The sequence below is a fragment of the Dromaius novaehollandiae genome, chromosome 2, assembly GCF_036370855.1.
Source record: "Dromaius novaehollandiae isolate bDroNov1 chromosome 2, bDroNov1.hap1, whole genome shotgun sequence".
Lineage (NCBI taxonomy): Eukaryota > Metazoa > Chordata > Aves > Casuariiformes > Dromaiidae > Dromaius > Dromaius novaehollandiae.
Window position 1 is genome coordinate 48,142,555 of NC_088099.1, and position 12,480 is coordinate 48,155,034.

At 39.1% G+C, this 12,480-nt stretch overlaps 1 protein-coding gene across 1 annotated transcript in view; it reads right to left on the reverse strand.

The window, feature by feature from the left end:
* Window positions 1–859: 859 nt before the first annotated feature.
* CPNE4 (copine 4) overlaps window positions 860–12,480 on the reverse strand; it is a 233,602-nt gene continuing 221,981 nt past the window's right edge. Inside the window, exons 14-16 of the mRNA XM_064506403.1 lie at window positions 10,497–10,630; window positions 8,024–8,260; window positions 860–1,452 (exon numbers count right to left, since the gene is read on the reverse strand). Of these exons, the coding sequence (XP_064362473.1) occupies window positions 1,321–1,452; window positions 8,024–8,260; window positions 10,497–10,630 (503 nt within the window). The 3' untranslated portion in view covers window positions 860–1,320. The remainder of the gene's footprint in view (window positions 1,453–8,023; window positions 8,261–10,496; window positions 10,631–12,480) is intronic.

Genomic DNA, 12,480 nt, shown 5'->3' on the forward strand with positions numbered 1-12,480 from the left:
ACAACAACAAAAAAATCTGCTTCTGGGTGAAATTTTCCAAAATACTCAACATTGTCTTGACACAGATTCTTCAGGAACTAGCAATAAAAACGCTGTGCATCCTAGAAAATCCCACTCTAAAATTATTTTTGGTCAAATCTTATCTTTAACTTCTAACAACTTACATTTTTCACTATTGTCTTTTAGAAAATTAATAAGCCAAAATTCAAACACTAAGAATCACGATGCTCAATTTTCTTCATTTATATACATACTTCAATGGAGAAATCAATCCACTGTCAATCTATTCTTGTTCCTCTTCTTTAAAATAGTGACTTGAATATTCTTTTGGAACAAAACCAGTCTTTCTATCACATACAAGTGATCTACGTGTGAATGAAGTTTCAAATTACTAGTTGTCAGAAAATGAGGCCACGCAAAATTTCTTTCAGAAAATGTGTCACGCAAAGTTGGATATTGTATGTGAGATTAAAAGAATACAAATGAAACAAAGTAAAAAATCCCCAACATAACAGATTAAAAATCTGGGAAGCCAAAATGCAACCCGTTAGAAAGCCAGTCTGTTCATTTGGATTAAGTAGGTATATTTTAACATGCAGTCCTGATGGACCATGCCCTCCAAGCTAGATCTGTTTGCAGATGCAGTCTGAACCCTTCATAATAGCTGGATGTGTCAGGCTTTTGAAAAGTTGCTAGTCAGGCCACAGACTAAGTGGGCATGTTTAGGTACCCACATTGTAAGCTGCTAACATTAGAAATGTCCATGCTTTTCTCTTGGAACACTTTATTACCCTTTTCTTGGAATATGGAGGTTGAGAGCACGCAGTTTTGTGGCAGAGAGACAAATAAAGAAAACAACTGCAAAACTGTGTTGTTTTTATTTTAAACATGCAAAATACAGTTCATGCATCTGCCATTTTGAAAAATCTCTCAGTTCATAGCAGATTAAACCAAAGACATTTTGGCTATCGACTCTCAATAAATATTTCAAAATGCTTTACAGTGTAAAGATAAGAAATTTAGCAAAATTTCAACAAACCTGTATAAAAACCAGATACAGATAACTTTTTATTTCAAGGCAACATGCTGTAATGTAAAGAGTTCACTTTTTTCTGGATGGTTTTTCATCATAAAAAGTTTTCAACAATACAACTGCTTAACAGATTTAAGCCTTTAGGCTACACATGCAAAAAAAATGGTTATTTTAGTTAAAAATCACCAAAACGTGCTATTTTTTTTGTTTGTTTCATTTTTTTAAAGTACAGTAGTTATAGACAGTAGCATTTTTTTCTTTAATTTTGTAAAAGAGTGCGGGCAGGTTCATGGAGCTAGTGTCCTGGAAGACTCGTAGTCTGACATACATTTTGGTTTTATCCCTTTGCCATTGTAATAGTCCACGACTTGGTTTGGAACTTCAGCCAAAACACTTTTTGCTAGAGCAGCTGGGGATGCCTGCAGGAAACGGTAGAAAACACAAATGTTAACCTGCCACTGTGCTACAAGTGCCAATAGGTTTTATAAGCATTGGTGCCATAAGATCAAGGTAGGAAGGATGGTGTAGAAATGGAGAGCATAAAAACTCAGAGTGGTGGTACTGCTGGAACTTAATTTCGCGAGTCAATTTGGGCTCATACCTGTAGCTGCCCAAAACTAAGCTAAAGCCCAAAGTACTCTGCATGGGTTCCAGGTCCATCTGGACTGTTTTAAGTTCAGGGCTGGGGCAGCTGTTGCCCCAGACTTGACTGCAGTCTGACAGAGCACCATACTGCAATGAAAAGGGCTGCAAAGACTCCATACATCAGTACTCAATGAGGAAGCCTGCAGAGTTTAAGTTGAACATGAGTGATCTCAATAAAAGGGCTGCCTTCATCACCTTTCTGTCCTCCAGGCTCTATCATGGTGTTTTAATGGCTGGGGAAGTTTTAATTCAAATGAAAATATTTTGTTTTCATTGGAATTAGACCATGTTCACCAGAAGGCTTCATTCCTAGGCTTTGTGGAGGCTTTAAAGACCTTCCTGCAACATATAAATGGTGGGTGTCAACCAGTGGCAGCTCTCCATAAGAACTGCTGTCCCTTAAATGTAGAGATGGCCAAGGGATTTTGCCCCAGGTAGGGAAAAGAGCTACCCCCCAGTGCAATGAGAATCTGTGCCCTCCATTGACAATATACAGTTGCTGCCTCACACCCTGATCATGCTTCATTTTAAAGAGTGGGGGTCTGTGGATGTGTTGTGGGCAACCATTACCTGCACATGTGGCGAGGTTGCTTTCCAGCCCCTGTACTCAGCAGTGACAGAACTGGACTCCTGTTCTTCCATGTAGCTCAAAAGCACTCTGCTGCCCCATATTTTGGATTTGGCTGTTTCTAAGCGTTTCGATAGAGCTGTTTCCAATTCCCTTTGAGCCAGCCTATCTGACCATGTTCCCCTCTGAGCTCACCACAGAAATGCAGTAAAAATGCAAATGCTTAAACTTCAGTATTAGAGGTTTAAACTAACATGTTTATCTCCAGTTAGAGCACACATGGGTCAGACATGCAGCTCAGCTGATGCACAGTAACTCCTCAGCCTGTGGTTGGGTCATGATTCTGCACACCAAATACTTTTTCCCACATTAATGAACACTTCCCTCCTCATTGACTCTAATATTTTTACCCAGGGTTCAAAACCATCATATCACAAAGTAGATGGATTGACTGATTTTTTGCATGACTGTCTGTCATAGGGCTTAATCCTTATACTTCCTGAATCTCACAATTAGGCTTACACAGGATGTACATAGTTAACTTACTGCTATTCACAGGCACACTAATCCAGGGATGCAGAAAGGGGATGGGGTATTATAAATTCCACCATCAAATATTATGATATTATAAATACGAAGACATCACTAGCAAAACTAGAAACAAAACTTACTCCACCAGTGGTATTGAGTCGTGTATATGATTAGTAAGGACAGAAAGAAGCCAGTATTTCCTTACTGAGACATTTATACCAAAATGTTTGTGCAGGCAGAAGTCTGGAACATTTCTGCATAAACAAACTGACAAGGCAGAACCCATACTTTGTATGACAGAACAGCAATTTTTCCCAGGTGTTACACAGTAACAGAACCCATTTATTTTAATCCTTCAGAATAAAATTCATGGGCTTTCCACAGGTGCTCTGCTCTCACCTAAACCTGCTCTCATTGAAATCATCAGAAAACATCCGTTGGGAGTCAGGCAAATGGCTGATTTCTGTGTCACTATTGAGAATTTTTTTTTGATCTCCCCCCAGTGTGCCAAAGCTGCATATACACTTAACCTGCTTGTCTTTCATCCTACTAGAAATACAGCCCTACATACAGGATAAAAACAGGGAACAGGGGAAGAATCCTGAGTCACCACCACACACACAAGCCCTAGCAATTAGGAAACTTCACACTCTCTTATTTTAGAAAATGCTGTGTAGCAGCACTCGCCATCGGCTTCTCTGGATCACATATGTAGCCCACATGTCTGAAAACTGGGCCAACACTCATCTCTCTGCATCATCCTCCTGCCGCTGTTTGCTGTCTCTCCCAACATCACATCGCTTCTTCCCAAATGGAAGGTCAGTCCTTCAGACCGGATGCTGTAAAGGCTCAGATGCACGGCTGAATCACCACCACTGGAGGAGTCAACTGAGCCACAGAAGTGCCCAGATATACACTCCTAGCCCAGCATGCCTTTAAAATAAAAAGCCTTTCACTGAGGCTTAGGCTGACACATTTACTATGCCCAGAGGTGAAGCTGGCTAAGTGTGGGCCACATACAGTTGCTCCAGGGTAGCTGGCTTGGCTCGGTGCTTAAGTCTGAACACAGACAACTGTTGCTTTATAGAGTTTCATCATGGCAGTGATGTGTGTTGGTCCTGGAGCTCTTTCTAGTAGGGTAACTCCCCAAACTGGGGTGAGGGGTGATTTCCTGCCCAATAGTCTGGACTACCTGTACCATATGTATCCTTGTGATGGCAAAGCACTCCCACTTCTAGGCCAGACAGTGCAAATCAGCTTTTCTATAAATGAGAATCAGAACCAATAACTTTTAAGCTATAAAACAGTCACAGGCCAATGGTGCTGTGTAAAAGTGACCTTTCATTGGCTTTTTAACCCAGATGACACATTAATGTTTTACTCTAACATTTTTCCAGCATTTAATTCTTATGCTTGAAGAGCATCCTAGCAGTAAACACCTCAAGATTAATAGTTCTCAACTGATGGCTAATACACAACAATAAGATCAGCTGGCAGCAAGAAAATAATCCCCTTTGATGATAATTAGTATATGTTACAAATGACTGTTGATTCAGTTCTATAGCCTCACAGTGCTTAATCCTTGATTACAATACATGGTGCAAAACATTGCTCCTTGCAGTGTTAAGAGTTATGCTTTCCACACTCATTTGTGGTATGTGTTAAGTCACAGTTGTTAGGCTTTATGATTAAACACAATGCAGAGAGGAATACAATCTACTTGTGTCATCAAATTTGTGCACAGTAAATCTATCATGCATTCTAACAGCAGAAAAATTCAATTCTTAGAATATCATGATATTATATAAATGGATTGAGACAGGTGATTTTCCTCATCTGCATTTCAATGATTGTGAGCATCACTGTTCTACAGTTTCAGGTGAAGGACACTCACATCACTGGGATGGTGACAATTACAGAGAGCAGAAATCCACTTGAGTTTAGAGAAAATATTTTTCCTCTCTTTTTTATGTTCGCCTGTAGTGAGTTGCACACATCATCCAATACAATATAGGACAATTTTTAAACAATAATGGTTAGCTTGGTTTTATCAAACCTCTGCAACTACAGGATTTGCTAAGAATCACTACAATTATTATTATTATTTTTATAGCATCAAAGATATTCCTTAAAGAGGGAGAGTTAATAAGGCAAGATGCTTTTCTGAAGTACTCCTGATATGCTATATCATGCAGAAGATTAAACCCTTATAATAAAGCTTTCTCTTCTATCTTCAGTCTTAAGCCTGCTTAAGTAAGTACAAAGTTAAAGTATAACTGTAAATAAGTGAAATGAGTTAAGTGCCTGTATGACTGCCTTGCTGGATCAGAACCTTCTCTACAGTCAAACTCACCAACTCACAGGGACGGCTTTTGGAAATATTATTTTCAATCTCTTTGGATAGATATAAGATTTTGATTTGCAGGCTGACCTGAGAATTGAAGTAATGGAAAAAAATATATTGTTTGGGTTGAATCCAAATTAATTTTGCTCTTCTGTTCCAGCAAAATAAAAAATAAAAATAGTCACCTCCCAATAGCATTTTCTTCCCTCTTTCTGTCAGTAGTAGAAGTAATATAGATTTAGGCATAAATAAATATTTGATTTATCATAAAAGTCTATAAACCTTATACCACCTGATATTTAATCTTTCTATTGAAATCTTTAAAAATTGTTTTCTACTTAATACTTGAACATCCCAAGTAACAAAACTGAACACACTGTACATTGACAAATGGGATGTGTTTTTCAAATAAACATTTTTTAAATTAAAACTGTCAAATGTAATATGCTGATTTGTGATAATTCTCTTGAATGACCAGAACCAATCTGACAAAAAAAATCCCCAAATTTGTGCTAAATCTGCATTTTTCTGTGGGGAAAGAAAATTTGGAATCAAAACATTACACTCATTTCTACCAAAAAATTATTGCACTAGTTGACCCAAAAGGCATAACCTTTGGTTTGTGCTGAGGATAAGTAAACAAGACAGCTGTGAATGTCAGTTTGCTCAGAGAGATATTATGTGGGATACTTACACAATACAGAAATTCAACTAGAAGTAGCTGTTGCTATGGGCATTCATCCATTACACTGGCATTTGTTGAAATGCTGAAAGATCTCAATAAACAGACTAAATATCAAGCTGTATAAGTTATATAGGCTTTTGTGACATAGCAAATACATTATTCATCCATATAGCTATGTTAACTCTGCTACTGAGAGAAAGAGGGAGAAAAATATCTCTCTTTAACAAAAGCACTAACTTTAAAAGATTGCTATCCGTTCCTAGTACTGGGGAAGTTAATCTAAAACAGCTAAAAATAATACCTACTTGTCATTTGACCAATGCTAGCAATTAAAATCACACTTAGAATCACTCACAAGTTATCACTAGAGGCACAATATATTCAGTGCCCAGACAGATCTGCAACTGTCAGCATTAATCTATTCAATCAAGGATGATTTCAACTTTGTTATAAAGTCATAAAGTGAAACTAAAAATAACAAATGCAGCTGGCTTTGCCAGTTCCTTGCAGAAATATATTTTCATCTAACTGAAAGTAGGTCTAGCACCATCCCATAAATAACTTGCCTCTCAACACTTTTACAATAGACTACAGTGCAGCACTGCATGCTGTGATTATCTGTCGAAGAAGAACTGCAAGCTATGAGCAGGTCACGCTCATACTTTGTTACAGCAGATACTTAATAGCTGACTGAGTAGCATTGCTGACATATAAATGTAGGAATCTACAGTTCAGGGGCAGATTTGCAGCCATTTGACATGGTTCCACTGAGCTAATGGCACAAGATGAGTTTTACATCATATGAGGATCCATCCTTTACATAAAGGTAGAGGGAAAAGAGAAACAAGTCTGTTTCTCTTATTCCTCAGAAGAGTTTGCAAAAAAAAAAAGGGTGTCTAGTTCTAAGACAAATATAGCAAAATTGTATTTTGAAGAGAGAAAAGAGGACAGCTCTTGAGTAGAAAGTATTTTGGAAGTAGCAAAAATAAAAAGAAATCTCCTGTGGTAACAAGAAAACCTAGAAAAACTGAAGAAATGTAAGCACTGCGAACCCATATGGAGGCCATAAACCAACCCAGAGCTGAAAACTTATATGGGACAAATCAAGCACTAGGGATCGCTAAAGCACAGGAGCAGTTTGGAAAGGGTAAACCCAAGAGGAGAATGAGAGTCAGAAACACTGCTGGGTAAACAACTTTTCAGATCAAATCAAATACTGAGGAAATCCTTCTTAGACACCATGATGAGTAAAAAATGCTAAGCAGAACTACTTAAACATAACAGAAGGAACGAGGGGAAGGCAGGAAGAGAAAGAAAGAAAAGTGGAGGGATAGGGAAGCGATCAGCACCACGGAGGAACACAAAGGTCATTCTGTGCCTCCCTATGGAGGAAAAGGGCCCTGGAAAACCTGTTTGTGTGGGGGAAAGCTCTTTTGGTGGGTTAATACTGTCTCTACCCAGCTGCTGAGAAAGTCCCTGGGGATAGATGCTGCAATAGAGAGGTGGTGACTGAGGAAGAAAGTGTACATGGCCAAGGGATTATTTCAACTTTGGCAAGTGAGTTAATGCTGGGTCTGTCGCTTCTTCTCTTTCAGAGCATCTCCTACACCATGGTGGCTCAGGCAGGAAGCACTGGCTGAAGGCATAGGCAAGCTCTTACTAACACCACTTTCTTGGATTTGTTCTTGTACAAAGTTTGGGACAGGGTTTGAAGGCAACCAGGATGCTCTAGGTGGGTAGCTCTGCCTGTGAGGACTTAGGGGGCTGAATTTCAATCAGGAAACAGTTTCTCAGGGAACACTGTGAGTGCAAATTCACAGCAATTTCAGCTGTCTCTGGAAATGAAGGGATGGTGCATGTGTGGGAATGGAGGGCAGAATGCAATGGCCCTAATATAGAAGAGATGCAAAGAGAACGGAAAGAAAGACTAGGAGAGATAAGTCAGGGAGGAAAACCAAAATAAGGGAGAAAGTAGAGCAATACAGCACTCATATTATGAGGTAAGAACTGGCACCACAAGAAGCACAAGGATTCTGCCTCATCTCTTCCTTTCCCACCCTCCCCAGCTCACTAATGGGGCACGTTTCATTCTCTGTTTTTCCTCCTTTCTGAGGCAATAATGCCATAGGCTTATTCAATATTTATTCCCATCCAAAGTTAAGCCCAGCCCCAGGGACCATCCAGCCCTCTGTGGAATGGGTGGAAAGGTCAGCTTACATGCTTGAAGTTCCTAAATGGCACAAACTGGACGATGTCTCGAAGCACAGGCTCGCCCTTGGGAGACCTCAGGATCCCATCATCACCATCCAACATCTGCATGTCACTAAAATCGGCATTCCCCACCCCGACAATGATGACCGACATGGGAAGGTGAGAAGCATGGACAATGGCTTCTCTGGTGTCAGCCATGTCTGTGATGACACCATCCGTCAGAATCAGCAGGATGAAATATTGCTGAAGTTGGACAAGAAATAAAAAAACATGTCATTCATGTCATTAGTTTGTCTTCCAAAGCTGCTTGCTCTTTTTTAGTATAAAAGTGTTTCTGGTAATTGTCATCCATGGACTTTTTAAAATAGAAGAAAGCCTTTATAGTGGCTCAGATGTTAAGTGCATTTCTCAGGCAAACATCCTCAGCTACTAATTTATCCTCTGTTGGGTTTTAGCTCTAGTTCAGGTCATTTCCAGGAGCTGAGAGAACCAAGGAATGAACAGTGCAGAGAAGGAGGTTCCTAGCTGCTAGGAAAGGGAGAGTCAGGACTTTGGCTGGGAAGTCCGGAACAGTCCTGAGTTCCTCACTGGCTCTGTTTTCCATCTGCTACACAATCACTTCTGCTGACAGTTTCTGATTACATTTTTTTCCTTGGGAACCAGTGGGAGGCAGAGAGGAATGGGGTATTGAAGCATTTCAAGCCTGTAGGAGAGCTGTCAGGGAGGTTATGACAGCACTTTGCAGAGAAGCCTTGTTAACAGGCAAGTGGGATTGGTGCAGCCCTCTGCAAACTCAAGGGTGACCCACTGGTGCCCATGGGAGAAGCACAACACCAGGGTAGGTCTATTACACTCTGCAGAGTAATGGGATCTCTGAGGAGACGAAGGGCATGTATATCTGTGCACGGGGGAGACTATATCCATTTTCAGACACTTCATACAGAATCCTGAAGAGAGGTTTTCTTATTCTCTAAAGGAGAGCAAGCAATTTTGTGTGCTTGTCATTTTGTTCCCAAAACTCCAAGGTCCACTGGCCTGGGATCAAATGGGCTGTGACATCTTCATTTGGTAATGGGGAAGAGTAACTCTCACTTGGGTCCTTTATGAATTGTTGGGCAGCTGGAGTCATTTAACAAATGTGTTAATGAAAAAAATAAGCAAGTTGTAGAATTTTGTCATTGTGTATAAGTGATACCAACACACAAAACATCATGAAAGTCTATGTATATACAGCTATAACAACTCACACAGGGTTTTATTCATTGCCTCTTGTCATGAGAAAAACAAAACAGGCAAGGAGAGGATTTTATCTTGGAGAGTAGTGCTATAAATTAATTTATTTTTCAAACAAACACAGAGTGGGGAAGGTTAGGTTAAGGAGGATGAAGTAACTTAATGTGACATATTGGTTCAGCGACAGTACTGGGAACAGAGTGAGGCACCTTAAGATTAGGTGGGTATGGAGGTTCAAACAGAACAATTCTCCATTTTGGGACTGGGACCCTACATACTATTCAAGGAGCTGGAAATGGCATTGAAGTGACAATCACAAATCCAAAGTTATGAACAGAAAAGTTTGGAAACTGCTGCCATAACAAGACTTAAAATATAGTTCACCATATGAAGAAAGCTTAGGGAAAGCTCCAGGCCTGGTGATGAGTTGCATGCCAGTGCACAGCTCTGTTCTATTCCTACACATAGTCATTTTTCCTGCTGAGGTATGCAAGGATTTCTTACACCCTTGACTCCCACATCACTGCTATATTTATAGATGTTTCAAATCCAATGGCTTACATACTTTCTCCCATTCTCTCATTTTCACTTTCTCTCATTCTGTCTGGAAGGCAGAAGAAAAATAAGCTTAAGGTATTTCAATAACATGCATTTAAAACACCACCTATGTTTAAGTTTTTTTGCCCCAAAAATCTGTTACAGGTTTTGTATCAGATGTAGGCTTACAGACTTATTTCTTGACTTCTAAAAGGCATGTAATACTGTATGTCAGTAAAAGCAAATTGACAACAGTATCACTACAGTTTTCAAAGGAAGAGCTGGAGAAAAACCCTAGGTGAACAAAAAGAGTTTTAGTACAGCCTCTGCAAGATATCTGAAATTGGATTGTGGAGGGAAACATTAGAACTCATCTTCTGGTATGATCAACACTTTTAGGGCTTAGCCCCTAAATTTTTGTACCTTAGTGCTGCTATTTATATTTCCTCAGTGAAGAACCGGCTGTTTTATAGTAGTAAAGCTCTAAAAGCAGGAAACAGAACAGTGGGAGAAGAGTTTAAAATTACTATCGATGGCATAAAGGTTAGATCACTGCTCAAACTGACAGAGACTCAAGTTGCCTTCTGTGAAAGCAGTTAATGAAAACTGTTAAGACATGATTCGCATACATTAAAAAGTGCTGTTGTGATTGTCTAGAAGAGATCCATCATACAGCGAGAAAATACCAAACACAGCATAGTGCTCATACCGAGGCTTCCTTGGTGTTGGTCTCCTCTGATGCTGATTTTGCCACCTTCTGGATGATGGGAGCAATGTTTGTTGGCCCATACAGCTGCAGCTTTGGAAGGCAGCTCTGATAAGCCTCCACAACTCCTTGGATTCCTGGTATGAAAAGCCACACAAATAAGAGGCAATTAAGTGTGGAGCACATCACCAATATTCTGCTTTTTTAAAGTGTAAATAAAAGAGAGGTCCTTAATGAATAAATTCAAAATGTCACTTAATTAGCAAGGACTAACAACTTCAGATAGTTTCAGAGAAGCTGTCTCTAGCTGCCTTGAACCTAGCTTGCAATATATAATTCACTATAATATGCTTCTCCTTCCCAGCAGCTTTAAATGTGTATTTTCCAGGTATCAGCTTGCAATGTAATAGGTTTCATCCTTCTCAGTTCAAGGTGTAAGCAATCCCTTGCTGATCACCAGGTAACATTCATGCTAAAAGAGCAGACACGAATCAGAAAGCCTTTGACATGTTTCTCTCCTGTTCAGACAAATACCTATTTCTGTTTACCACGGTAGTTAAGAACAAATTCGTCCTTTGCATATACAACCTAGAGCTGTTAAGGAATTCAAATATCTTTTCAAATACCTGACTCCCCAGTGAGCTAAAAAAATAATTTTTCAGGGTGATTTTGCATAATTGATTAATGGTTGAATTTGACCATGACCAAAACCTGTGAAACCTAGGAGTAAACAGAAGGATGCTTTGCAGTCTACAAAAAAAAAAAAAAAAAAAAAAAAAAAGAACTTTAGTCAAGAAGTTTTGATGGAGAAGTCAAGAAGTTTTGATGGAGAACTAGCTATTTTTTTGCTTTTTCATTTCAGGATATATAGCCAGACCAGGGAGAACACAATTCTGTTGACATACTTGACAGATCACAGACTGGGAATTGGTGTTTTCAATCATTGAGAAGAAGGATTTCTTGAAGTGATGCACATTAGCTTCCACATGCAGAACTCCCAACTTACCAGACCTAAAGGATTAGAGGTCTAAAGTTGGAAAAAAAAGTGACAGACTGAAGAGCTTTGTAAGGGATGCTGAAGAATGAAATGACTTCCGTCAGATTCTAAGCCAGTCTCAATTTTCATTGAGTTTTCTGTCTTCACTGAGACTAGCTTACTCATGAGCTTTTACTCAATTACATTTACAGGATATATGGATGCAGACCCATTACTAATAAATCAGAGAGCTGTAATTACTTTACAAAGACACACCTGAACCTCCTAGGTTGAGATGCTGGAGAATACAGTCTTCTCTCTTTACAGATATGAACATATTTTTCCACTGCAGCACTTACAAACAAAAGAGCACTTTTCAATTATATCTATGATTGGCTAAAATGTAGAGTAATGTTACAAAATTTCCCTTGGTAATTCCAGCGACTAAACTACATATTGGAAAACTGGCCCTTTGTTAGCTCCCCATTTTAAACCTGCTAAGGACTTCATTACATGTACTTACTGATCTTGCATGAAGGCCTTGTAAATCTTCAATAAGATGATTGCAAGATGCACTGTTTTTTGTCTTATGCATTAAAACAGTGTGAGATAAATCTTATTCCCCTCATTCCACACAGATTTAGCATGGTTTGTGTCTGAGAGTTGCTTTCAACTTGGAAAAAAGCATGTTCTAGAAAAACACTTTTCTGTATGCAATCTCAGATTAATATCTTTTAGAAATATCTACTCTCCCTATATAGCCTAATCCATTAAGATATGTGAGCCGCTTACTTGGCCACTTACTTTTCTTGTACCTTTTGTTTTAAATAAGCTAATGTGCACCTTTCTTCACAATTCAACTCTTAGTGTTTTTAATTGCAATCCATTTTTAATAGCTGTATGCATGTATATATTTGTATGTGTAAGGATGCATGTGTAAAATGGTTCATTCAGATTAGAGGTTTTCACTTACTTTCTTTCTCAGACAATAAAGACCATAAAAAGCCTGGC